The sequence below is a fragment of the Narcine bancroftii genome, chromosome 3 (genome assembly GCF_036971445.1).
Source record: "Narcine bancroftii isolate sNarBan1 chromosome 3, sNarBan1.hap1, whole genome shotgun sequence".
NCBI lineage: Eukaryota > Metazoa > Chordata > Chondrichthyes > Torpediniformes > Narcinidae > Narcine > Narcine bancroftii.
Window position 1 is genome coordinate 273912420 of NC_091471.1, and position 27256 is coordinate 273939675.

A 27256-nucleotide genomic window follows, 5' to 3' on the forward strand; every position below is an offset into this window, starting at 1 on the left:
GGCCAGCGTTCTGGAGCCCAAACTGTGATCAATCTTTTCCTCATTGACCTTGGGGTCAATTTTTTTTTCTTTTAAACGGCTGCTTCAGCCAACTACCTCTGCTCCGGCTGGGAATCATTCCAGGAAACCACAGTTCACACGACTTGGCACATCCATTGATTAATTATTTGTGATTCTTTTTTTTTTAAATGTGAGACCTGACTTGGAGTACTGTGTACATTTTTGGGCACCTTATTTGAGAAAAGATGTGCTGGGGTTGGAGAGGGCTCAGAGAAGATTTACTAGAATGATACCAGGAATGAAAGAGTTAGCACATGAGAAACTTTTGTTGGCTCTTGAACTGTACTTGATGGGGTACAGAAGGATGAGGAGGGCCTCAGAGATGCTTTAAATGCTGAAAGCCCTGAACAGAGTAGTTGCGGCAAGACTGCTCCCCATGGTTGGGGAGTCTAGGACAAGAGGGCACAACTTCAAGATAAAAGAGCGTCAATTTAAAACAGATGCAGAAACATTTCTTTAGCCAGAGTGTGGAGAGTCTGTGGAACTTGTTGCTACAGGGAACTGTGGAAGCGAGATCGTTGGTTGTATTTAAGGCAGAGATTGACAGGTTTTTGTTAAGTCAGGGCATCAAGGGTTACTGGGAGAAGGCCGGGGAGTGGGGCTGAGTGGGAGGATGGATCAGCTCATGATTAGAATGAAGGAGCACACTCGATGGGCCAATTGGCTTACTTCTGCTCCTATATCTTATGAATTATGACTCATGCTGGCAACTTAATGACGTTTCAGTGAGAGTCATTGGATTGCAAAGGTCATTAAACATTCCTGCATTCAATGCCCTTTACAGGTTTGTTAAATTATATATTAATATTTAATTGCCAATGTCCATTCAGGTTGAATATAATTTGTCATTGGTCTTTGAAGAGTCAGCTACATCCCAATAGATCTGATACAACAGAGCAAATATGGGAAAAGCCAGGTCATTGGTTTCAATGGCTGTCATTGCAGCCGTCTGAACCAGCCACGTAACATGACAGTTTGTAATGCTAAATCTTCAGCTAGAGTTGAAGGTTAAACCCATCGTAAACATTGTTTGTCACAAGTTACAATGTGATCTGACATTAGTCATATTGTACGACATACTGTGCAGTTCAAGACACACACCTTTTGGGTGATTTACTATTTACTATTCCCTGGTGCATGGAATTTTAATTTACACAGACAGCACAGAAACAGGCCTTTCCCGCTCATGAACCAAATACCCCAGTTGACCTACAACCCCTGTAAATTTTGAAGGGTGGGAGGAAACCATAGCACCTGGAGGAAACCTATGCAGACATGGAGAGAACATAAAAACTCCTTACGGACAGCACCAGATTTGAACCTGGGCCACTGGTACTTTAATAGCGTTGCGATAACGGCTACACTAAGCATACTGCCCTTGTGCCCCCAGAGATCACATCAACCATCCAACAGGCATTTACTCAAATCCTAGACTAATCTCATTTCATTCTTCCCATCTCTCCTCAAATCCCATCATTTAACTCTGCACAAGGGTCTATTTAAAGTGTCCAATTAATTTCCAACGGCATGTCTTTGGGTTGCGGAAGGTAACCTGAGCAGTCAGAGGGTCTTTGGGTTGTGGAAGGTAACCTGAGCAGTCAGAGGGTCTTTGGGTTGTGGAAGGTAACCTGAGCAGTCAGAGGGTCTTTGGGTTGTGGAAGGTAACCTGAGCAGTCAGAGGGTCTTTGGGTTGTGGAAGGTAACCTGAGCAGTCAGAGGGTCTTTGGGTTGTGGAAGGTAACCTGAGCAGTCAGAGGAAAGTGGAAACCACACACGAGTGCCCAAGATCAGAAATGAACCCAGGCTGTTGGAGATGTAGGGGCAGCAGCAACCCTTACTGGGCCCTGTACAAAATGGTCTTGCTGCATCAGGACTTGGGATGCTACCTGTCACACTGCTCTGCCACTGGCCAATCACCAGCTTCCAGAAGCCACACACAAATCATACATCTATCACATTTCCTTTATTCCTCCTCACCTCTGCCAACACATCACTGACCTGATTGAGAGAAGGGTCAAGAAGGGCCCAGGCATGAAATTCCAGTTACCCTTCACTTTCTATGGACGTTGCATGACCTGCTGAGTTTCTCCAGCACTTTATTGTATTGCCTCGACCACAGCATCTGCAGACTTTCTTTTAAACACAAGAATTCAAGAGTAGGGAGGTTATGATGAAATTGTACAAGGCATTGGTGAGGCCAAATTTGGAGTACTATGTACAGTTTTGGTCACCAAATTATAGGAAAGATATAAACAAAATAGAGAGAGTACAGAGAAGGTTCACAAGAATGTTGACAGGATTTCAAGGTTTGAGTTACAGGGAAAGGTTGTGCAGACTAGGGCTTTTTTCTCTGGAGCGTAGAAGATTGAGGGGGGACTTGATAGAGGTGTTTAAGATTTTAAAAGGGACAGAGAGTAAATGTGGATAGGCTTTTTCAATTAAGAGTAGGGGAGATTCAAACTAGAGGGCATGGTTTAAGATTGAAGGGGGAAAATTATAAGGGGAACATGAGGGGAAATTTCTTTACGCAAAGGTGGGGATGTGGAATGAGCTTCCGACAGACGTGGTCGAGGCGGGATCACTGATTACATTTAAGGAAAGACTGGATAGTTACATGGATAGGAGAGGACTGGAGGGGTATGGACCGGGTGTTGGTCAGTGGGACTAGGAGGGTGGGGATTTGTTACGGCATGGACTAGTAGGGCCGAACTGGCCTGTTCTGTAAGTGGTTATGTGGTTATGGTTATATCGGCAAATAATCACTAACTGCAAAAAAAAGTTGAAACAAGGGAGAGCATTCAGGTGCGAAATGTCATTTCATTGAATGAAGGATCACCCCCATCATAAGAAATCCCCCTAATTCATCTGAACACTATTTTGAATCTTTACCATCATTAGTTCAGAGCCAATTTATCTCACAGCATTTGGTAAATGCAAATGACATCTAATTTTGCTTCATATTTTAAGTAATTTAGAAAGATCCAGGAGTTCAGTGCGGTGCGATGAAAGGGCTCTGCGCTGTTGGGGTTTGGAAAACATTCAAAGGGATAGAGAAATCTGCTGTGAGTACATGGAACCCAAAGAGAGTGGCACCTTTTAGCAATGCAGATCCTTTATCTGAAGGTTCTCACCACACTTCTCTCTGAGTTTCCTTCGTGCTGAAGTCTTCACCGGACATCCTCTGAAAGGGAAGCCTGTTCATTTACTTGTGGGTGGTGATGTTGCCTGAAAAGATGGATGGAAAGAAATCCTTGTTCAAGAGACTTCGGCCTCAAAAATCAAGATGTGGCTTTAATTACTGCTGAAAGATCAGCTAAAACCAAACAACGAAGACACTTCAGCCCCAGAGATCGACTCTCAGATCAAGCTAATACTCCTTTCCAAAACTGTCAAAGGGCAAATAATCCAGCACTGAGTGCCACAAAAACCCATCAATTTCATATCAGTGAATCTATTGTTTTGTTTTTTCTTCTTCTTTTGAATCAAGTAAAAAGGTCTGTTACAAAAAAACATGACTGTGTCATCAAGCACTCTCATTAAAGTTTCTGCAGAGCTGTCAGTGAGACGGTGCTCATTGCTTTTACCTGCATGCCTCTGACAACTTCAGAAGATATAGAACATTCTTTTAAATCAACAGTTTGTCCCCTTCAGATAGAATTGTGATAATACAATTTTAGAGTTGCAATGTTCTTTCTCTTTCCACCCAATTGCAGATGAAAGCGAATACTTGGAACTCAATGTCTTACTCAGAAATTTCAGTCAGACTTGGAAAGAGAATTGAAACTGGACCTCTGCCCCTTTTGGATTAGAATTTCTCCTTCTGTTACCAAGAGTAGCAAGCTGCTCGAATAACATTTCACATGTCCTTCCATATTAGCAACTTGACAAAGGGGTCATTCCACCCTTACTAGTTACTCAATGACAGGGAAAGCCCAACTTGTTCTTGTAGCTAACCCTCCCAACTTGATTAATCCAATCGACACGATGATTAAAGTTTCCCATAATTATAGTCTTTCTCCTTTTACACACTCCTGTTGATTGTTTTCTACAGCGTGTCCACTCTGGGGATTGGTACACTCCTTAAGGCACCATCTTCTCCCTTTTTCTTCTTCCTCAGTTACCTCCAGCCAAATGAATTCAACATCTTCTGCACCTTAATCCTCTCAGAACTTTGTATTTTATCTCCTCTTAATAGTCCTACTCCTCCACCACTTCCGTTCCACCTCTTCTTCCCAATATACAGATATTCTGAGTCTTAATTTTCTTGATATACATTGATGAAGGGCTCAAGATCGAAACATTAGTCTTTGCTATATCAACACATGCTGTGAAGTGTGGAAAGGGCATCCCTTGCATCGAAGCTTGGCCAGGCCAATCACTGCAACAGAAAACCCCATACTCACTTAAATCCATTCACACACACACTGTTCCTTTCTGAAGAGTGGGGTATCCCATCGAATCCCACAAACTGACTGAAAGGAACATCATCGTCCTATGGGATGGATCACCAGAATAAAGTATACTGTTTGACCTGCTGAGTTTCCTCAGCTTTGTGTTTAATTTTTCAGATTTGATCTCCTTTTCGACAAAATGGTTGTCAAATCATACCCATTTATCTTTCATTGCGCCATTAGCTTATCCCCATATTAAACTGATGATTAGTGCAGCAAGATGGTCATCTTCTGCAGGGATCCTTTTTTCTTTGATTTCTCTGTCTTTGGCTTTTTCATTCTTCAGCTCTCCACTGGAAAACTTTTACTGGGTATGTTCAGAGTGGGAGTGCAACATTACACCTCATCAACCCTTCAAACTATCCAAAGATTATCCAAATCAGTAAAATAAATCCAGTTCTGCAGACAGGCATCGCCACTTGGTCCTCATGTTGGTCACTCTTTAGTTGGCCACTGGGTGTGGCTTTGAGTCAATTGATTGGCATTGCTACTGCATACGACTATGCAGTATGAAGCATTAGGCAAACAGTAACCTTCACACCATCTGTTGGATCCATTTTAGACTGCAGAATAATGAGACTCTCATGACAATCAGCAGTGCTTTCATCAATGATACAATCAGTGCCATCTGTCAAAAGAGACAGGATCAGTGTCTTGAGAACTGAAGAACTGTGCAGATAGCAACAGGTTTTGAATTGAGGCAATTGCTAGAGTAGGTCAAGCTAAAAAGTGACATTAGTTACACTCCTACTGCAAAAGTATCAACAGCAGTATCCCATCATTTACCAAACGTCTTCAACATGATCCTTCATCATCTGTTCATCTCATATCATTGCAGCTAAAATTCACAAAACTGACAACTATCCAGAGAGGCCGAATTATCACATTTCAAAATATTGCAACAGTTTGTTTTATAATTACAATGTGGTTCTGCGTGTACTGAATATTCAGATTATTATTCGCGCTAAACTTTATATGACTATTTTAATTACCAAAAAAGGCAACACAGTTGGCGTAGCAGTTAGCTCGATGCTGTTACAGCACTAGCTGCCTGGATTCAAATCCAGCGCTGTATGCAAGGAGTTGGTACGTCCTCCCCATGTCTGCTTGGGTCTCCTCTGGGTGCTCCGGTTACCTCCCACCCTTCAAAACGTATGGGGGCTGTAGGTTAATTGGAGTATTTGGGCAGCATGGGTTCATGGGCCGGAAGGGCCTGTTTCCATGCTGGATGTACATTTAAAGGGAAAACTAAACAAATTTATCTTCTTAAATTTTTGGAGGCCTGATTGAGCATTCATAGGTATTGACTCTGCACAACTCGCACTTTGCATTAATCTCATTTATTATGAACAACTAAAAAATAGCTGTCATCTTTCCAAGGATTGTTTTTTTTTCTGCAATGTTGCTATGAATCTTTTATTTTCGAAGTACTTGCATTCATACAATTCAAAGCCCTTCATTCAGGGAATTGTACTTCAGAAGATTTGTTGTGTAACCAAAGACTCTTGTAAATTTCTACAGGCGTACTGTGGAAAGCATTCTGATTGGTTGCATCGCTGTCTGGTATGGAGGTGCCAATGCACAGGACAGGAACAGGCTTCAAAGAGATGTTAACTTGGCCTGAGTCATCATGAACATTAGTCTTCACTCCATTACGGACACCAACAAGAGGTGGTGTCTCGAGAAAACAGCCCTCCATCATCAAGAACCCTTGCCACCCAGGTCAGGCCCTTTTCTCACTGCTACTATCAGGAAAAAGGTACAGGAGCCTGAAGACAAGCACCCAACAGGACCAAAACAGCTTCTTCCCCTCTGTCATCATTTCTGAATGGATAATGAATCAGACACAACCTCACTTTTTCCTCTTCTTTCATACCAATTTTTTTTAATGTAATTTATAGCAATTTTTGCACCTGTGATACTGCCACAAAGCAATTAATTTTAGGACACAAGTTCACACAATAAATTCTGATTCTATTATGCAATCTTTCTTTGGATGAAACATTAAACCAAGGCCTTGACTACAACCTTGAAGATTCCAGTAAACTGTTTCAAAGAGGTGAAGAGGCCTTATCCTTGCTCTCCCTCAACCAATATCAAAACCAGCATATTTTGTGGTCATTTACCACAACAGTAATTATGGTTAAGTGGCTTATGGTTAAAAGGTTGCTTTTTGCAAATTGTGTCTTTTCAAGTGGTATTGCATTAGCTGGAAAGAGTTTTGGAATGCTCTGAATGAAGAATTGAAGATTGTAATAGCATGTCACGGCAGTGTAAACAAATGCTGCAGTCATGCTGTATGCAAAATTAAGCAAAAATGATTGATGAACTGATGTACAGTAATCACTGGGGAAAGAATGTTGTACTTCAAATATTGCCATGGCAATTTTAACATTAAAGTTATTAAATGAATTAACTTGAAGTTCAGTGTGGCACTTCTGACAAGGCAAGTTTATATTTTTCCAAGCCTCCAAAGCACTTTATGCAGTAATTTAGTGGTAGTTTATAATTATTAGTCTTGGCCATTTTGGCCATCTCACTCAAACCAATGTCCCTCAATATGGCATCCCATTCCACAATCTGATATAGAACCAATATTGGGCTTACTCCTTTTTACAATCATGCCCTTGTTGTTTAAGGTAGTTATTTGCTGTTACTAGTTAAAGTCAGTCCGTTTGAAATGTTTAAATCAGAACGCAGCATTTTAAAAAAAGATTGTTAAAATTACCTGTATCCTCCTTTTTGAATACCCAGCAATTTGGTCACGTAATCTTTCAAACATATAGCAGTCTGTGTGTAAAAGAATGAGATAGCTTAGTTTGTTCAGAGAAAGTAAACTGAAGTTTTATTTCTTTATTAATTTCCTGGTCATATTTTACTCCATTAGGTCAGGCAACATGGAAATTTATTTTCCAGACATTAAAAATGCAAAAGGTCTTAAAATGATTAAACTTATTAATAATTCTCTTCTTTACTTGTCACGAAATATGAACATTCAGTTGTATTTTAACTTTGAAGTAACAATCGCCCCCTTTATGTGCATACCAAAAACATAAAGCATTGTGGCTTACATTTGTTATACTTTTCCAACAGAAAATGTTAGAAAAACTCAACTGGTCAAGCAGCATCTGTGGAAAGAGAAACAGTCAATATTTCAGGCTTGCCACGTGCATTTTATTTTATTTTCATTTGCGGACAGAATTATCACCCACTTCTGACCACCAGCACACATGAAATCTCTCAAAACTCCAGTATGATCTGTTTCCTCTCCCTCCTCTGCCACCCTCTCCCCCAATTCCCTTATAATACTTTATAACATTCCTACTTCTGGACAGATATAATTGACATTGGAAAAAAAAAATGAAAAAAAAGAGAAAAATTAATCAACATATTTCCTTTAAAAAACCTGGCTAAAAGTTTTTATGACTCAATACACCACAACTTTGAGAGCTACCACAGAACCAAGCTGTTTATGGATCAATCAACAGAAATATATGACAAGAAATGAATAATGGAAAGCTACATGTCCATTATTTGTGAAGCTCAGCGAGCAACCAACCTGCACCTGTTACTTCTGCGTTTTATTACATCACTAGTTTAAGCTGCATTAAACCATAGTAGCCCAATGGAAGGAGAATGTACCAACCATTGCAACAAACATTGGTGTAAACAGCACAACATTGTGGTGTATCAATCTGTTGAAGAATATTCCCACCTTTTCTGGTGTAAATTATATAATGGGCCATGGTTTCATAAATGCTACATCATCCTTCACATCTTCACTAGGTCCAGGAACAGCTGCTTCTCCTCCACCATCAGACTCCTCAACGACAAACTCAATCAGGGACACATTTAAGGACTCTTTTGCACTTAATTGATTTTTTTAAATTCTCTCTGTATTGCAGTGTTTACATTCATTATCTGTTTACATTTCTTTATTTCTTTACATGTATACACTGTGTAGTTTTTTTTGCACTACCAATAAGTGGTAATTCTGCCTCGCCCACAGAAAAGAAGTATCTCAGGACTCTATGTGATGTCATGTATGTACTCTATCGATAAATCTGAAATCTACTCCAATGTTTCAGTTGAGGAACTACTAGGATTTCAGAAAACATGAACTTCACTCTCATGCCCAAATAGGTTTGTAGCAAGTTCCTTCCCTGGATACATTAGGACCACAATTTCTTATGCCTTGGATTCCACTATATTTACAATCTTTAGTTGTGAAGAATGGAACAAAGCTTGTGGCCACACACCTATCAGCTGTTGCTTTACCACTGTGGTTAATACATCTTTTGGCATTATTTCTTAATTTAAAAATGTGCATTGGCTCCACTTTGGTACCATCCAAATCCTTTGACAATACAGTGAAGCATTTCAACACTATTTCTAACTCAGAATGCTCTGCCGAAATGGATACTACCTGTGCAAGAAATGTTCTGCCCTTTTGTGTACAACTATTGGTGAACATTTGAAACTGCACACTTTTTGTCACCTCAAGAGGAGCTGAAGATCCAAAGGGTCCACTGCTTTTTCTTGTACTTTGTTGGACTCAAATAAACTGCCATATTTCTATATTTACACAATAAATACAACTGAAATGTTCTTAAAGTGCAATGCATCTTGAAATATACCAAAAGGATTATAAATAATATAACTATGGCTTTTTGGTAGACTGATCCTACTGTTTACCTGAACCACATAACAGACACTTCATTTGAATTCATGAAATAAAATGTGGCTTAACATGATAGAGGTGCTATCTGACTTTTTGTTGTTCAGAATCATAATGCAACATGTAAAAGTGTAAAAATATTAAAACCCATGAATAATTTGGAAAATATATCCTCCACCTTCACACAAGATGGTGCTATTGGGCTGTTCTGACAGAATGCATTAAGCCTGAAAACTATCCACTCCTTCAGAAAAAGGGATTTCAAATTTTTCATTACCAAAGAAAGTAATTTAGTGATGGTTCCAAATACCTGGTAATGTGGCTTGGTGTTACTGCTTAGAAATTTAAGTTAGTTCTTCAACAGGTAAATGTCCGAGCCACTGGGCTGAGACATCTGTTTCTTCGCAGACTGAATTTGCTTTAGCTCAGCCCAATTCTCTCATTTTCTTGAAGATGTCTGGATGCAATTTTACAAGGTGCAAGCTCTACAACCCATGAGCACACCTTAGTAAGGAAGGAGGGGAAGCCATGTTGGAAGTAATGGAATGCACAAAAATGCTGGAGAAACTCAGCAGGTCACACTGCATCTCAAGGAAGTACAGGTTTTAGGCCTGAGCCTTTCGTGAAGGTGTGAGCAAAAACTTTGCAGGTACCAGAATAAAAAGGTTGGGGAGAGGAGGGAGCAATGGGCTGGAAGGGGCACATGCTAAAAGGTCAGAGGTCAGATGTGAAGACAAGTGGTAGGGTAGGAGAGAAAAAAATGCAGTTAAATTTAGACATACAGCACAGTAACAGGCCACTTCTGCCCACTAGTCCGTGCTGCCCAATCTCACCCCGTTGACCTACAACCCCAGTACATTTTGAACATTGGGAGAAAAGTGGAGCGCCCATAGGAAACCCGTACAGACACAGGGAGAACATACAAACTTCTTAGACAGCAGGGATTTGAACCCCAGTCAGATGCTATAAACAGCATTATGATAACTGTGCCCTCTAATCATGTTACGGGGAGCTGAGAGAGAGAGAGAGAGATGGGGTTAATGGAACTGGGTAAGTCTATGTTAATCCCATCTGGATGGAGTGCCCAGATGTAATATTATGTACTTTAAGCTATTGCTCCTCAATTTGCAGGTAATGATGTTTTGGCAGTGCATGAGACCATGGATGGACCTATCTGTGTGGGATTAAAATGGTTAGCCACTGAGAGGTCCCTTTTATAGCAATGAACACAGAAAAGTTGATCAACAGAACAATCTCACCATCTGAGGCAGTTGAGGTAGATGATCACTGCAGATTCACAAGTGTGGCCTCACTTGGGAGGACTGAATGGTGATGAGGGAGGAGGTCTGGGCGCAAGTGGAACATTTTGTGCGGTCACTGGTGTGGGTATCCAGGGAGCAATTAGTGGGAATGGATAAATGGACAAGGGAGTCACGGAAGGAATGATCCCTGCAGAAAGCAGAAGAGAAGAAGATGTGTCTGGTGATTGTAGGTAGCAGAAATTGAAGGATATGTGGGAGCCTGTCCTTGCTGCATCTTCGGGTGGAGAAAGCCATGTGGGAAATGGAGTAGATCTGGGTATGGGCCGAGTTGATGGCATGAGAGGGGAACGCCACGTGTTTTGAAGGAGGACATCTGGGATGTTCTGAAATGGAAGATCTCATCCTGGGAGCAGATGAAACAGAGAAAATGAGAAAAAGGAATAGAATCCTTGCAGGGGACAGGGTGTGAAGAGGTGTAGATGAGGAAATTGTGGGAGTTGGTAGGATTGCAGAATGTGTAGAGTTTTCTCTCGAGATGGAGACAGATTGAGAAAGGGAAGAGTTGCCAGAGATGAACAAAGTGAATATGAGGTCAGAATGCAAGTACAGTACGACTCCGATTATCTGGAATGGTCAGGACCGGGTCTATTTCAGATAATTTTTTTTTCCTCAGAGAACAGGTCATTTTTTAAAAAACATCCCAGTAGCAACACCAAATCATTTGTGACAGTGTTTAAACAACAAACAAACAACGTTTAGGCTTTTTAACCACTAAAATAATGTTTAATTCTCACCAAAAAAAATTGCTGGCCACTGCTGATCTCCGACACCTCCCACCGCTGTGCACCCTAGAGACCTGCTGCCGGCAGGAGCCCGAGGTCCCCGGTAAGTTCAGCTCTGAAAAATTTCAGACAAATTAGGACTTCGGAAATTTTAAAAAAGAATTTAGATAACTGAGGATTTCAGCAAAGCCAATTTTGGATAATTGGAGTTGTCCCGTACTATTACCTACATCACTGTTGACATCACAATGGCTTTATCACTGCAGCAGTCATTCTTGAATAAACATAATGATTTCACAAGTTACATTTTAACCATTTTATTAATTAAAACTGTTTTATTTATAGTACATTTACAAGTATTGCAATTATTTTTGCTGCAATGGAAGTGCCAAGTTCTGGACTTGCCAGAAAGTATGATGATCATTTAATGCACCCAAGTGCTGAAAACACCTTTTACATTGTCCCTAGATATTTACATGTACAGTAAAAATACGAGCAAGTCAGTTCAATCCATCAGTTCACAAAGACGAAGAGCCACTGGTCTCCCTTTGATTCCTATGGAACTTCTAATTGAATTGCACTTCCATATCCATGAAACAGAGGCAATGCATTTCAGTAGGAAACACTTCATGATTTAAAATGGAAAGTTAAAATGCAACAAGGTTCCAAAAATGCTTCCAAAGGAAAGCTTTAAATATATTGAATTGAGTGATTCATTTCATTTCAGTTCAAATATTGCAATCACTGAAGAATGCCCTTCAAATAATCAAAGTTTAGGGCAGTCAAGTAAATCAATTATATAACGCATCGAGCAAGCCCATTTTCTTCTGGAGGATGAATAGGTACAAATAATTGGCTGCTATAAAAATGCAGGAGGTTGGCAATTTATTATGAAGATCTCTGCCCAAAGTGATGGGCTAAAAATGTACCTTCACTTCTTCAAGTGATACTTTTCAATTATCCTTAGGGAAATAATATACTATACATGACAATCTCTATAACTGGACATAAATCCAAGTGAAAATAATGAAAAGGCATTTACTCCACATTAAAAATGTGAGAAAGACTGGGTTTCTTTTTTAATTTTAACTGAACTTCTAAATCCTATTACATCAACATAAAGATCCAGAATGGAGCACAGGTAACTTTAGCATCAAGACATTGTTCCTCAAGCAGTAATGTGAAATGAAAGACAACATGCAGTTTGAAATTTTACGTTACCATGGTTCATTTCCATCCCTGCTTCGCCAAACATTAAAAGATGAAGAGAAAAGACGATATCTTCTTAAAAAATAAAGTTGGTAGAGTTTTTATTTTCTCAATATCTGCCACAAATAGCCACATTCCATTATGCAAATCATTCTCAAAAACTCTGAAAACCTTGGCCGGTACCTTTTGGGAAACAGTGTGTTCCAGGTCAACTAAATTGTTTAAATAAAAGATGCTAAATGTGATGTATCAATGTATAAAATACATTTCCAATATACCTACCCAGAAAAGATCCTGGCAAAAAAATCCTTTCAGCTGACTGGTGATATTTAGGACACCAATGTATTGTGTGCATCTGAGTCCGCACCAAAAATATACTTGTCAGTGGGTAATACGACAGGAGAGAAATTATGCAAAATTCAAATTATTTTTTTTTAATTTTAAATTTAGATAAGAGTGAAACATGGAGACCTTTCCCATTTGTGTGAGACAGTTATCATATTTTGAGATGAAGCTTGGTAGAAGCCACCTCTGCTTATTTTTGGTGAGGCTGGAGTGGGTACAAAACAAATTTTGAATGAATAGAGGAACTTCCCTTTTTATTTGCAAAGCTTACCAAAGACGAAAGTCTTGCACATACTGAGAGATTTGGCCTCCTACTCCAAAACACCACCAGTCAAAAGCATAATAAATTCATTTTTTGCCCAGGAATCATTTTAAAATTCAGATCTAGACAAATTCCTATATCCTAGCAACATTCAGGTATATTCACATATATTCATATCCACATTTACTGATCTGTACCATATGCTGCTAAGTTGCCCAGGAGAGTTATAGGAATTTTGGGTTATATGTAAAATACTGATCTATTCTAATCAATTTTTTTTCAATTCTCCATTGGGCAAATGAAAACTTCCAGCAATTTTTCCACCTTTACTAAATCTCAGCACTTCAGATTCCAGGTGTGACTAATCCTCAGCTCTCAGAATGAAATGCCTCCCAATAGACATCTACAACCGAAGAACTAAGTTGTCTTCGTGGAAATATTATGCCCATTCACCCATAAGCCTTTGTAGATACGAACGAAGGATTTTGATACAAACTCAAGACCTCCAATCCAGATCACCAAAGTGCATGATTTTTTTAAAAATTCTCCCAGTTAATGATTTTAATAAAGCAGCAGACAATTTTAAGAGGCAGGCGTAGAATTATAAACTACATATTTCCCTTCACTCTTTCCATTCTTTACACTAACTGCATAGTCTTCTCCACGTTCTTCAAATCAGTTGGGCCCTACTAAAATGTACATTAAAACTGCACTGACCAGCAAATTATGTATCACTGAGATACAGTTTTTATTATAAAACTGTCGATGAAAAAATTCAAGTTTCTATCATTTTAATGTTGGAAATATATTGTATCATTGATCATTAGGCTGGTAACTTGCGAGATCAGATGCAAGAAAAATGCATTTTTACAAAATGTAATGATTATTCACTGATATTACACAATTGATGGAAATACAGTATTAACAACTTTAGTCAATGGAACGGTTACCATGTATTGGGTTGCATCACATTCGTGTACACCATGTGTTACCTACTGACAAGCATGCTCTTGGATATATCTTTAGATTCCATGTCTGATCAGGAAATCAACACTTACAAAGCAAGCCAGTTTATTTTGTAAGTGATAGGCCAGACGATAACCAAGAGATGGGCTGCATCTCAAACCACTTCAAGCAAGTTAGTAGAGGGTTTGCAGTTCTTCCACAATTCAAATATTTTCAGACTTCCAAACAGCAAGAGCCAGTTAAAAATAATTCTTTTTAGCAGATATGTGGTCACCACTTCAATGTTTCAAGATAAATTTTCAACCCCATGCTCACACAGCCTTGAAGCAAGCGATGCGCCACTTTCCATTAAGCAAAAATGGGATGATGTTGGGGCTCACTGAGCAATGGTCAATGCAATTTAAAAAAAAGATACCTTTGAAAAAATATTCCCTTTTTTCGTATGAGGAAACAAAACTAAAATAGATTGAAAATACCCAGAGATACAACAGCTAGGTTAACCTTAAAATGCATTTGAAGCTTCAAATAATTATGCAACGGAACAGCAGAAATCTTCCACTGCTTAAAATTCACAGCAGTTCGACCACAGCAATGCGCACACAGGGTTGTTTACCCACAGTGAGATGAAATAAACATAGCAGCTTGTCCATAAGAAAGTTTTTTTTTTAAAAAAATCGGTCCCGTAAGTTTAAAATTATAAAACAAAACAGTATGGAAAAAAGGTGAGTATTCATATTTGAGTTGACATTTTTAGAAAAGAGTTCTTGGTTAAAGAACCTTCATTTACTCTGGCTTCCGTTGTGCCATGCATAATACAATAATTTAACTTATAAAATGTATCACGGTAGTCAAACATTATGAAAACTGTCTTTAAAAATAATTCAGGAATTGTTTGTTGAATTCTCGTTACTTGGTGAACTTGAGGCAGAGGAGGACGATGAGGAGGAAAAGTTCATTCTTGATAAATCAGGAGGATTTGTTGCTGTGTTTTGCCCACTTAAGCTTTTTCGACAGACTGGACAAGTGTCATGCTAGGATTAAAGAAAGAAATGTTTTTTAAAAAAAAACAAAAAATTTCTGGTGAAGCATACACATCCATTTTTAAAAAAAATCTACTATTGGAGTTTATTTTCTCACCGAGATTTAGACAGACAGCACGGTAACAGGTCCTTTCAGCTCGTGAGCCCATGCTGCTTAATTGACCTACAACACCCTGAATGTTTTAAATGGTGGAGGAAACCAGAGCACACAGAGGAAACCCACGCAGACACAGGGAGAATGTACAAACTCCTTACTGACAGTGCGGGATTCGAACCCTGCTCCTGTTCGCTGGTACTGTATCAGCGTCGCGCTAACCATGCCTCCCTGATTTCAGGCATTGCAATTTTTTTTTTTTTTTAAAAACCAATTCGCCTTCATTTCACTAATTCAAATAATTTAAATTCTATTAGAAGCATACTGCCAACAATTTACTTTAATTTATGGGATTACTTTTACTTGAAATATAGATCTCAATAATGTTAAACAAGAAAATCTGCAAATGCTGGGGTCCAGCACATTGCACAAAAGTCCTGAAGAGACTCAGTAGATGAAGCAGCGTATACAAGTAAAAGACAGTTAATGTTTCGGGCCTGAGCCCTTCATCAGGAATGCAGGCAGATGCTCAAGTAAAAAAGTGGGGCAGGGGTGAGAAGCGCAGGCTAATGGATAAGAGGTAATAGGTGGATACAGGTATGAGGGTGATATCAAAAATTAACACAACGGATAGCATGGAGAAACCAAATAGCTGGAAAGTTACAAGGGAAATCTTCCCCAACCCGCTCTCCCCCCCCCCAAAAAAAAAGAAAATCACAAAAGTAATTCTGAGGAAGCTTCAGAAAGCAGGGAGTGAGGCATCTACGTTGAGGAGTTGAAAAATAAATGTACCAGTTATTGAGCCTGCTGGTCCTTATCCCACCAATGATTTCTTTGTGGATGGAGCAAGCTGAACAACAGTCTGGAGTTTATGAGACACGTAGAGCTGCTGGTAAATCAATTTAATGTCCATTTCGACTTCATCTTTATCAGTCCAATCCTTAGCCTCTGGCATCTTCTGTTCCTTACTACGACCAACTTCTTTGTTCCCTTCCACTCATTTTTCTTCACACTCATTCAAACAAATCCCCAACCTCCTTTAGAAACCTTCTGCCATCTCAACTATCCCTACTTTATCTGCAATTGGTATTTCTTCTCTTTAGGTTGGTCCATTCCAAGACCTACTTTTGGCCTCAAACCCAACTGAACCATCCCCATTTCACCAAGATTGATAGCCATCCACCTCCTGTAACACAAGACTCACCTCTCAACACTATGGTTTTTCATTGGAACTGTTTTACGAGCTTCAAACATTTTTCTCCTTGCAGGTAAAAACAAATGCCATTCACTTTTCGACAACTTTAAACTCCAAGTTGTTATATTCTACACAGGTCAGTTAATCTATTACGCATCATGTTACAACTAGCATCTTGAGCAGAGTTTATATTTCAGTAGCTTAACACATTCAAAAGTCTTGCATTTTATAACAGTGGCCATGCCTATGGATCCCTGTACTCCTGTTAATAAGAACCAATATTCTATTCTTTTAAATGGTTATCCCATTTAAATAAATTTAACCCAACTCAAACCTATCAATTCTTTAGCAATACTGTCCTCAGATTTCATATTTATTGTCAGCATACAACCCTGAAATTCTTTTTTACTGCTGGCGAGGCAGAATTACCACTTATTGGTGTCCAAATAACTACTTCAGAAGGTACACATGTAAACAAATAACGAAATGTCAAACTGACTGTGCAACAGAGAGAAAAAAAATCAATAAAGTGCAAAAGTAAAGTGCGTCCCTGATTGCGTGTGTTGATGAGGAGTCTGATGGTGGAGGGGGAGCCGCTGTTCCTGAACCCGGCGGTGCGAGCATCTCATTCACATTCTCTGATCCATCAGCAATAATGCCTTAAATTGCTTCTGCTTCCTCACTTTCAATTAGCTACTAAAACTACTACACTGAGCACCATCAGAAACTCAATTCCTTTTATCCTTTCTCTGTCAGTTGATACAAATCTATTTCTTGCCATTTATCATCCAATTGGACAAAGGATCAGATATGCCAAGCTGAGACTTTGAGGTGAGCAACTTGCAAAACTAAATCTAAAGCAAGACTGCAGACACTGTGGTTGAAGTAAAAACATGATGCTGGAGAAACTCAGCAGGTCAAGCAGCGTCCTTTATAGAGCAAAGATAAAAATACATAACCAACATTTTGGGCTTGAGCCCTTCATCAAGGTATATGAAAATGTAGGCAGGTGCCCCAACAAGATGGTGGAGGGGAGAAGCACTATTTCAAAGGGAGAACACAGCAGCAAACAGGGGAAGGAGGGATGGCTCTGTGAATAGAGAGGGAAGGGGGTGGAGAAGTGAAGACAAAGAGTAAGGGAAGGGAGGAAGAATCAGAAGTAGCCAGGAGAGGTCCAGTTGGAGAGTCCCCAGACGGAAAATCAGGTCTTGTTCCTCCAATTTATGGGTCATTTTGGTGGGATTGTACACGAGGCCATGGCCAGACATGCAAGTATGAGAGTGGGGTTCAGAATTAAAATGGTAGACCACTGGGTGATCCATGTCCACTGATGCTGACAGAGTGAAGGTGCTCAGTGAAGCAAAAACTAAGCCAGTCCAGTAAACTAAAAAAAGAAAAACTAAGAGTATTCAAAATCGTATTTCTTTTTTCAGTTGGGGTGGTGGGAAGAAATGGCAGAAGTTCAACAGAAATTAAATATTTCCAGCAAATGGGAATTTACACTATGCAGCTTATACCACCATAATGTTAAATTTTATTGGTTTTCCACATGTCATAACAAGGGCATTTGCTTACTTCCTGATTTTTTTTTTTTAAAAACAGAAGGTGTATATAGATACTGTTGAGGCACCAAGAATTAGTCGTTTTTCTTCTCCTTTTTAAAACCAGATTCTTAGTACAACTCAAAATTGAACAGGAATTAAACTTGGGACTTTCTGGTTTACTGAGCCACTGGGAACACTTACATACAGTAAAATTAACACAGAAAATCTGATGTGTTCTCAGCAGTAAAACTTCTGAAAATATAATCCAATCTGAATGGTTTCTGTATGAAAGCAAGGAAATTTCAGTTGCCTTTATTCATACAAATGTCATCATTGCTTAAAAACTCAAGAGCTGAGAAAAATCCTGACTTGCGCAGAACCAAAATGAGCATTTTTCCCATAACTTTTTAAAGCCAAGTTATTAAACCTGCCTATTTGGACTGTGCCATGAAAATGCTCGATTGCTCACATTTGCTTCAGAGAAAGTCGAGTCCACGACCTACACAATTTACAGTCAGAGACTATCATTTCCAAAAATCAATGGAGGAAGCAGCATAAATATTTAAATTTAGACAATAGAGCACAGAAACAGGCCATTTCAGCCCATGAGCCCATGCTGCCAAATTACACCCAATCAAACGACAACTCCCAGTATATTCTGAACAGTGGGAGGATACAGGAGCCCCCAGAGGAAATCCATGCAGACATGCCGAGAACGTACAAACTCCTTACAGATAGTGTGGGATTCAAACCCCACTCCCAATCGTGGAGCTTTAGCAGCATTGTGAGCTAACAGTGCCACCCCCCAAAAAAAAAAACGCATTTGGAACTTTTATCCGCCTGATAAATGCATGAGGTGACTACTTCATTAACTAGGTCGAAGGAAGTTTTCACTCATCTTGGGCTCTCAGGAAATTACATGAATGTGCTGTGTTAGGACTGACCAAGCCCTTTCATTTATCATCTCCAAAATCTCTAAACTCGCTTTTCTGGATTTTTGTTATTCCCGGTGATTGACGAGATAAGTAAGATGCAAGGGCGCTTCCATATATTTTGGCACGTCTGCATAGTTCTTCCACTTTAGTAAACAAACAATTATTAACAAAGATCATGGAAGTGGAGGGAGGTTTAGATTGTAGATGCCTGCTGCAGTGGTCCACACCGAGAAAATATGCAAATATAGATTGATTTGCCATTGCAACAAAGAAGTACTGTTTTTCTTATGATAAACTAGAAGTAGTGCATCAGCCAAATGTGGCAAGGTAGAAACGACTAAGAATTTCAGAAAAAGAACTCCACAAACATATTCTCAAATGGCAACAAAATGCTCTCCCTGATCAAAAAACAAGTTAGACCCACATTTAATAAGATTTGAAGGTAACCAAGGTGAGAGCAGCTTGTGATTGAACTGAAAACAGAGCTACTGTGATTATTGTCCCCTGTATATGGATGCAGGCTATGGTTACTGCCACTTCTACTTTTAGTAGCTGAAAAACTATCTCCAACAATTCGAAAGCAAAGTATTGCAGCATCAGTAATCGTTGATCCTAAATGTCTCAGTTCTGCTGACATTAAAGCTAATGCAGGCCAGTTTTGTTGGTAAGGATGTCATTCATACGTAAAATTTATGAATACCAAGAGACCCACTAACACATTCATATGTGCAATTCAATCTCAAAAGCCACCAAATATATGTTCAAGCAGCTGACATGGCACAAAGCAGAGTTCCACTGAATCAAGACAGTGTTTCCATCTATTAAATATGTGAGCCATACATCTGCTTCAGACTAAAAGTTAAGGATTACTGACACCGCAATGGATACTCATTTAACAATTATGCAAAAGTGAATCAAAATATCAAATTTTATTTAAAATAGTATAGCTTCTACATATGCACTACAATTCTTACATCCTGAAGCTAGACAGATATTTTGTAAAAAATACAATATTAAATGGCATTAAAAAGAAACAATATAAAAAGTAGTTAATAAACATTCAGTTATCCTTGTGCAATAGAACAGAGTCATCTTGTGGGGTCAGAGCAGCTCCTGATTTGTGTAACAAGAGGAGGTTCAAGAACTTCATAGGTGTTAGAAACTTTTCTTGAACCTCGAGGTGTTGACCTCAGGCTTATGTACCCTCTGCCCTAAGGCAGTTTGTGACCAGGGTGTTGATGTTCCTTTATGATGCCTGCCAAAAACTGGAAAGGGCGGTTATCTGAAGTTGTTAAACTGCAAAACATTGAGTCAGAAGATTCACCCATTATCAATATCAAGAAACAAGACTGGATAATAAGTATTTTTCTTCCTGATATTAAGCAAAGGTAAGCAAGTCATCCAAATGCTGTAAGTGGAACACCCCATTTAGCCAACTTATCTAATAGTCAATTAAACTTTCGACAATCTGTACCCTGCCTCTGTTTAAGCATTGTTACTTCAGAATGTTTTGCATGGTTTATTGATCAGAATCAAGCTCACTTTTAAAAAATATATATATTAGATCGTACCTTTCATGTTTCCTCACCCATTTGTTGAAAACAAAAATGTTCTCTGACTTTACTACTAAAATGGCCTGTATAAAAAATTTATGATGTCTTCTTTGCTTAGATTCTTCAACCACAGGAACACAATTTTTTCCAACTCTCACCAGCTGAAGAATGCTCTCCGCAACCATGGGCAAATGAGGACTCTTTGGTTAAGGGGAGCAAGAGGGGTTGATTTGCCCAAAATTTTACACGGGCCCACACTGTGAACAGGCCGCCTCACATCTCACCTCCGGGCTGCTACCTCCTCTGCGAAGCGGCTGCCTGCTTGCTGAATGGGCGGAGGGGGTGTGGGTGTTGGTACACGGCACCCATGACCTTCTCCTCCACTGCCTCCAGCCCAGCCTTCGCGGCCTGTCAGCCCGCCACACTGTCCAGACCTTGTTGAGTTGGGGCCCCAGCCTGAGCAGAAAGGTACAGACAGTTGTGGCGAACTGGTGCACAGGGGTGGTCAGCCAGCTCCTGGGCTTGGCTTTGTTGAGGTTCTGCAAGTGGTTCACACCTGTGTATTTCTAAACATCCCCCATCTGCAGGCCCACCACATATGCGCCTGCTGGCCCAAGTACTCAAATCCATCATGCATGCGCAAAAGAATAAAGCGCAGCCAGCCAACGGACCGTGGGACGGGATGCAGCTGAAAGTAAGGCTGCGGCTGTGAGGGAAAGAAGGTGAGATCAGGCAAAGCCGGGAGATGGAGCTCTGAATCATTCAGGTCTCCCTCTCCCCTGCTTTGCCCGAATTTTCCCCATTGATTTGACCAATTTTGTTTTTGGGGGGGTGGGGGGGGAGCGGGTACCCCTTGGTTTGTGCACCTATGTCTGCAACAACTCTGTCACATGTTGAACAGGAGCATACAAAGCAAACAAGCGTAAAAAGAGCAAACAAATACCCTCTCGCAACACAATATTGTAGATTGATGATACGAGGACATGTCTTTATTATCTCTTTGAACATATTTTTAAAGCTACATTTATATTGGTTACAAATGCTAAAACTCATCAAGAATCTATCCTGTATTTTAATATTACTTTTATATCACTGTGCATCAAAGAAGTGATAGAATCAGTTCACCTAACAGGACAGTGAACAGATCAAACCTAAAGTCAGCTCCATCCATTTTGATCTCATGCAGGTCATAATAAAATTTGTTACTTGCCACATATTATACAAATTTGAAACAGTTTTGCTTCTTACCATTTCTAGCCACGGTATTATACAATCATTGTGGAATAAATGGTTGCATGGGAGTTGCCTAACTGTTTCTCCAACACTGTAATCTTCTTTACACACAGGGCATTCTACACCAGAACCTATCAAGAAAGAAATGACACATTCAATTTGCTTACAATTACTGTACAATTAAAAGCCTGTTTAATGCAAACTAGTTGTCCAAATTAATTCTTTTATGCAAACTTGGACACAATCCTCAGGTATCATCTCAAAGGCTGCATATGACTTTTAGCTAAAATAAAATCTAGTCACCTTGCTGTTTTTAAAAAAAGTGGTTTTAAAACTGCGATAAAAATGGAGGTAGGAAAGGATATTAACAATGGGGAAGAAGAGAGGGGAAACATTAAGCTGGTGGGTGCACTTTAGTCTAATTATCTCAAAATTACTTTTGTCAACTAATTACAATGTACACAATCCTTTATCTGGAACCCATGGGGGTCAGTGCGTTCTGAATTTCGGATTTTTCCGGATTTCAGATTAAAAGCCAGCTGCCCCAGATTTAAGCCCATCAGAATTGTGCTGCCGTATCCATCCCTTTCCAGTCGCACTGCCATCTCTCTCCCTCGCACTGCTCACCCGAGTCGCACTGCCATCTCTCTCCTTTCCCCACCCACCCGAGTCGCGCTGCCATCTCTCTCCCCCCCACCCACCCGAGTCGCGCTGACGTCTCACTTCTTTCTCTCTCTCTCTCTCTCTCTCTCCCCCCCCTCCCCTGTACCAGCACCAGGAAAAAAAAATGCCGGCTTTTGGAGCTTTCTGGATTTTAATGTCCGGATAAAGGATGTGTACCTATATTAAAATTTTTAATGAGCAGATTTTTTCCCCTTTCCCCAAACAAGGCAACAACAGAAAAAGAAACATAATACAACATTAAGATCTGATACAGAGCTATATTCAAAACCAGCCATTTAATGCATGCCATTCCAATCAGCAAGTCCCAGCATATTTACACTAGGCATCCAGAGGCAAAAAAAACCTGAAAAACCTATTTTGTACAAGGACAAAAAATAGACTATTCAGCCCTCTGCCCGATTCACCATTCAGCATGGCCAGGGTTAATCTTTCCTACTCAAACCTCAAATCCCTAGATTCCCTTAATATCTTAAAATTTTATCTCTCTCTCTCAAATATAGCCAGTAATTGGTGAAGAAATGACTCCTCACCTCTGTCCTGAATAGCTGACCCCTTACTTTAAGACTGTAAATCACATAGAAACCCTGCATCTGAAAAAACATCATATCCTCTGAAGAATTGAGATTGTACTCGTTAAACTTAAGAAAATCTGGGCCTGGTCTCATTGTCTCCCTTCATATCATCCTTCAAATCAATTACATGATCATTTGCAGCATTCCTTTCAGTACGTATATCCATCCTTGAATTGGGATATCAGACTGTACACAATATTTTAGATACAGACTCATTGGGGGTTTGGACAGCAACCTTCTTTCAACAAAGACCCATGTATTCTTTATCTTCCTAAAAAATTTCACAATGTTTTTAACTGTACAGTGGGTGAAGCAACTGCTTCATAGCTCCAGTGTTCCGGGTTCAATCCTGACAACAGGTGCTGCCTGCATGGAGTTTCTCTGTTCTCCCTTTGAGAGCATGGATTCACATGGTCCATTGTCAATCCAAATCCACAATACAGAAAAGTACCCAACAGGTTGATTGGTTCATGCAACTTGTTCCAAATGTGAGGATGAAAGGCAGAAGTCAGCAGATGATGAGGATACAGGGAGAACAAATAGGATTAGTGTAAAATGGTGCTTAGTGGGCCAAAGAGGCTGTCTACTCGCAACCCTACCTAGTTTTGCATCGTCTGCAAATTAAAATATCCTTCACATGATCCCCTCATACATAAACACAAACTCCTGCACAGAAGCCCGTCACATCCTTTAGGCATAGCCTGCCAATCTAATTGTCATGCTTTTTCTACCTTTTTTGTCCTGTTATGCCAGCATATTTCTTTCAATATCATACTGCCTATTGTTTAAAACGCCTGCATGACATTTGGAATGCCAATTCAATGTTTAAAGACACCACATTCCCTATCTTAATTTAATGTATTCCATGAAAACTTAAAAAAATAAAATAATCCAACAGGTTAATTCAACATGCATTAATTCAGGAGAACCATCATTTCCCATTGCCCTGCTCTGATGTACTAATGAATAAATTGCACCATTTTATTGATCGTACATGCTCGTGTAATCTTCGATACCCATCCGAGCAAGTAGTTTCCAAGGTCAAAAATTTGACCTGTGTAAAAGTCACGCCCCCCCCCCCCCCCCAAGAAAAGTGGTGCAAAAAATTTAACAATTGCATGAATATATACAGTATGACTGATAATCATGCTTAAACGGTCCATAATTTCTGGTTTACTCATTTATTCATTTTGAGTGGCGTAACATTGATACTAATCAATGCAATTGCTCTCAAATATATGGAAGCTTTTCACTATCAGTTCTCCCTAGTCTACTTTTGTATTCTACTAATTTTTTTCATTCCAAGTGCCTTGAACCTCCCTTATTGAATTCTGAAACTTTCTTAGTCTTCATTATATTACCAGAAAAAGTGGCAAGTCCAAGTCTTTTTCTCTGATCTAATACAAACTCAACTTCTGTTACTACCAGTGTAATTACTGTATTTGCAATTTAGACAAATCGCTTCATGCCTTAGAAAAAGAAAGGAAGCAAAAAAAAAGTGGCAAAGCATCATTAAGTGTTTTGGAATAATATCCAGGGTATTACCTAACCAGACATCCGATGACTAACTTGTCAATCTGATATCAAATGCGTTCCTGGACTCATCTATGAGTAGAACCGCAGCGTGCTGTTAGTTTTCAGAGATGGAATCACATATGGTGTACTCTCCCGTTCCAGATACTTACTTTGAACTCAGAGGTTGCAGAATTCCACAACACCTGTTAAATATTAAGTGTATTATGTGATGTTATAGGTGAGCACCTCAATATGCATCAAGCTACAAATATCTCACCCTAAGAGCGAAGCTACTGTTGATCACTCAAGTGATTTCACATTTCATTTTGCCATTTCAAGGCACCCTTAAGCTATCAATCATTTTCCTCATTACATCTTATCACTAGTTCAGAAACACAGACACGAAAGGAATATACAAGTTCATTTTTAGTTGTTACATACAAATCAACAGTTTTGTTCATCTTTCTACATCTTTAATTCTGTCCCTCAGCCTCTTGTGACTCACTTATAAAATTTGATACAGACATCTAGAAGTGTGTTTTTTTTTTAAAAAGGAGATTATTTTTATATAAAGCAAGAAATTTTCAACTTGTGGAATGAGTTGAGATGTCCTCAATGTATTATTTTTGGACAGGAGTCTACACTAGAAACAGTTGAAAATTCAGCACATATTTGTTTTGGAGCTTAATGGAAAGAGTTGCAATTTAGTCACTTCATGTCGTATAGAGGAAAACAAAAGAGAAAAACATTAGCAAAGCACCTAAATGAACATGTTCCTTTTTTACTGCACCCTTAGTCGAGCAGATCTTCATCTTGATGTCAACACAATCCTTACCAGTTGAATATGGAGAAGTATCGGGGTACAAGATCAACGCAAATAAAAGTGAAGCAATGCCAATGAATAATGCGGATTTCACAAAGTTTAAGAAAGAATCGCCATTTAGATGGCAAACACAAGCAATGCGATACCTAGGTATACAACAAAATAAAAACCTCGGCCATCTATATAAACTCAATTACCATCCATTAATGAAAAAATTACAAGACGACTTAGAGCATTGGAAAGACTTACCACTAACACTGATAGGAAGGATAAACTGTATTAAAATGAATATTTTCCCAAGGATACAATACCTATTTCAGTCATTACCAAAACACCTAACAGAGAAATTCTTCAAAGAGTTAAAGAAAATAGGAAATTCTTATGGAAAGGGGGGGAAACCGAGGATAGCACTAGATAAATTAACAGAATGGTACAAACAAGGAGGCTTACAACTACCAAATTTTCAGAATTATTATAGAGCCGCACAATTAAGATACCTATCAGATTTTTATCAAACAAGGGAAAAACCAGATTGGACCAGATTAGAACTAGATAAAATAGGGGAGAAGATACCTAAACATATACTATATAAATGGGATGAAAAATTGGTGCAACGTAGGAATTCACCGGTATTGCATCATCTGCTTAACATTTAGAAGAAGATTCATGTAGAAAGGAATAAAACAAATTACCAACTACCAAAACTAATATTGACGCAAAATCAGCTAATCCCTTTCACAATAGATAACCTTTCCTTTAGAGAATGGGAGAGAAAAGGGATCAAAAGAATAGAAAATTGTTTTTCGGGAAATAAATTATTATCCTTTGAACAAATGAAGGATAAATATAATATAATTCACGATACAATGCTTGCATACTACCAACTGAAAACCTACTTGAAGGACAAATTGGGAAACAGTCTGAGGTTACCAGAAGGAAGTAATTTTGAATATGTGATTACAGACACAATGATAATTAAAAAATTTGTAACAAACATGTACATCAAACTGCAAGAAAAGGAGAACGAGGAAATAAACGGTAAACCTAATCAAAAATGGGAACAAGATCTAAACATAAAGATAAAGAATGAAACATGGGAGAAGCTATGCTCCGGAACTATGAAAAATACAATAAACACGAGGTTACGCATGATTCAATATAACTGGATACACAGGCTATACATCACACCTCAAAAGTTAAATAAATGGGAGGAGTCACGTGATGGAGTAGTGGCCGGACGGTGAACTCCAGCCCTCTCCAGAAAAGTCGGGAAAACACAAAGGCACAGAAATAAAAGTTACAGAAAAGTGAGTATAAAGGTGGAAAGAAGATGGCGACAAAAAAAGAAAAATCGAAAGCAACGGTAAGAAGAGAGGAAGAGAAGACAAAGGAGGAAAAAGGTGAAGGCCTTACCTGTCCGAAGAGGCCCGCTGCGGAGAGAGAAACCCGCTCCCTCAGGTCGGTAAATAATGGACTACAAAAATGGCTCGCAGAGCCGAGTAAAAGTGCGCAACCGCGCATGCGCGAAGAATCGCACATGCGTGATGCGAATGAAAAAAAACACACCGACGGGAGGGGGGACCAGCTGGGGAGTCGATCTCCACAGCCGGCAACGACAGCTGCAGAACACCTGCAGCAAGAAGAGACCACAGAAGACAATAGAAACAAGAAAGAAGAGGAGGAAAGGGCAACAAAGAAACAACAGATGGTCAACCCAGATGAAGAAGAAGAGGAAGAGTACGGTGAAATAGAAGAAGAAAAGAAAGGCAAGGTAAAGGATATACTTGCTCTTATTAAAGGATACATGGAGTCATTTAAAGAATGGCAAACACAGGAATTTAAGGATTTAAGAAAAAGAATAAACAACACAGAAGAGAAAATAAATAAAATGGAGATGACCTTAACAGAAATGGGAAAGAAAATGGACAAGATGGAAGAGCGGGCAGTAGCAGCAGAAATGGAGGTAGAAGACTTAAAAAAGAAATTGGAGAAATCTAATAAAAAAACTAAAGAGACACAAGAACTACTAGCTCAAAAAATAGATACAATGGAA

At 39.3% G+C, this 27256-nt stretch overlaps 1 protein-coding gene and 1 long non-coding RNA gene across 2 annotated transcripts in view; both read right to left on the bottom strand.

Annotated features, from left to right (window-relative positions):
• Window positions 1–2822: 2822 nt before the first annotated feature.
• LOC138756491 (uncharacterized) lies at window positions 2823–7640 on the bottom strand. The gene is made up of 3 exons (XR_011353099.1): window positions 7583–7640; window positions 7240–7301; window positions 2823–3285 (listed from the first exon to the last, which is right to left on the bottom strand). It is a non-coding gene; the product is annotated as an uncharacterized lncRNA (long non-coding RNA).
• Window positions 7641–11534: 3894 nt separating this feature from the next.
• Window positions 11535–27256, bottom strand: part of rnf126 (ring finger protein 126) — a 57391-nt gene continuing 41669 nt past the window's right edge. The window contains exons 8-9 of the mRNA XM_069928171.1: window positions 21625–21740; window positions 11535–15046 (exon numbers count right to left, since the gene is read on the bottom strand). Coding sequence (XP_069784272.1) covers window positions 14897–15046; window positions 21625–21740 — 266 coding nt within the window. The 3' untranslated portion in view covers window positions 11535–14896. The remainder of the gene's footprint in view (window positions 15047–21624; window positions 21741–27256) is intronic.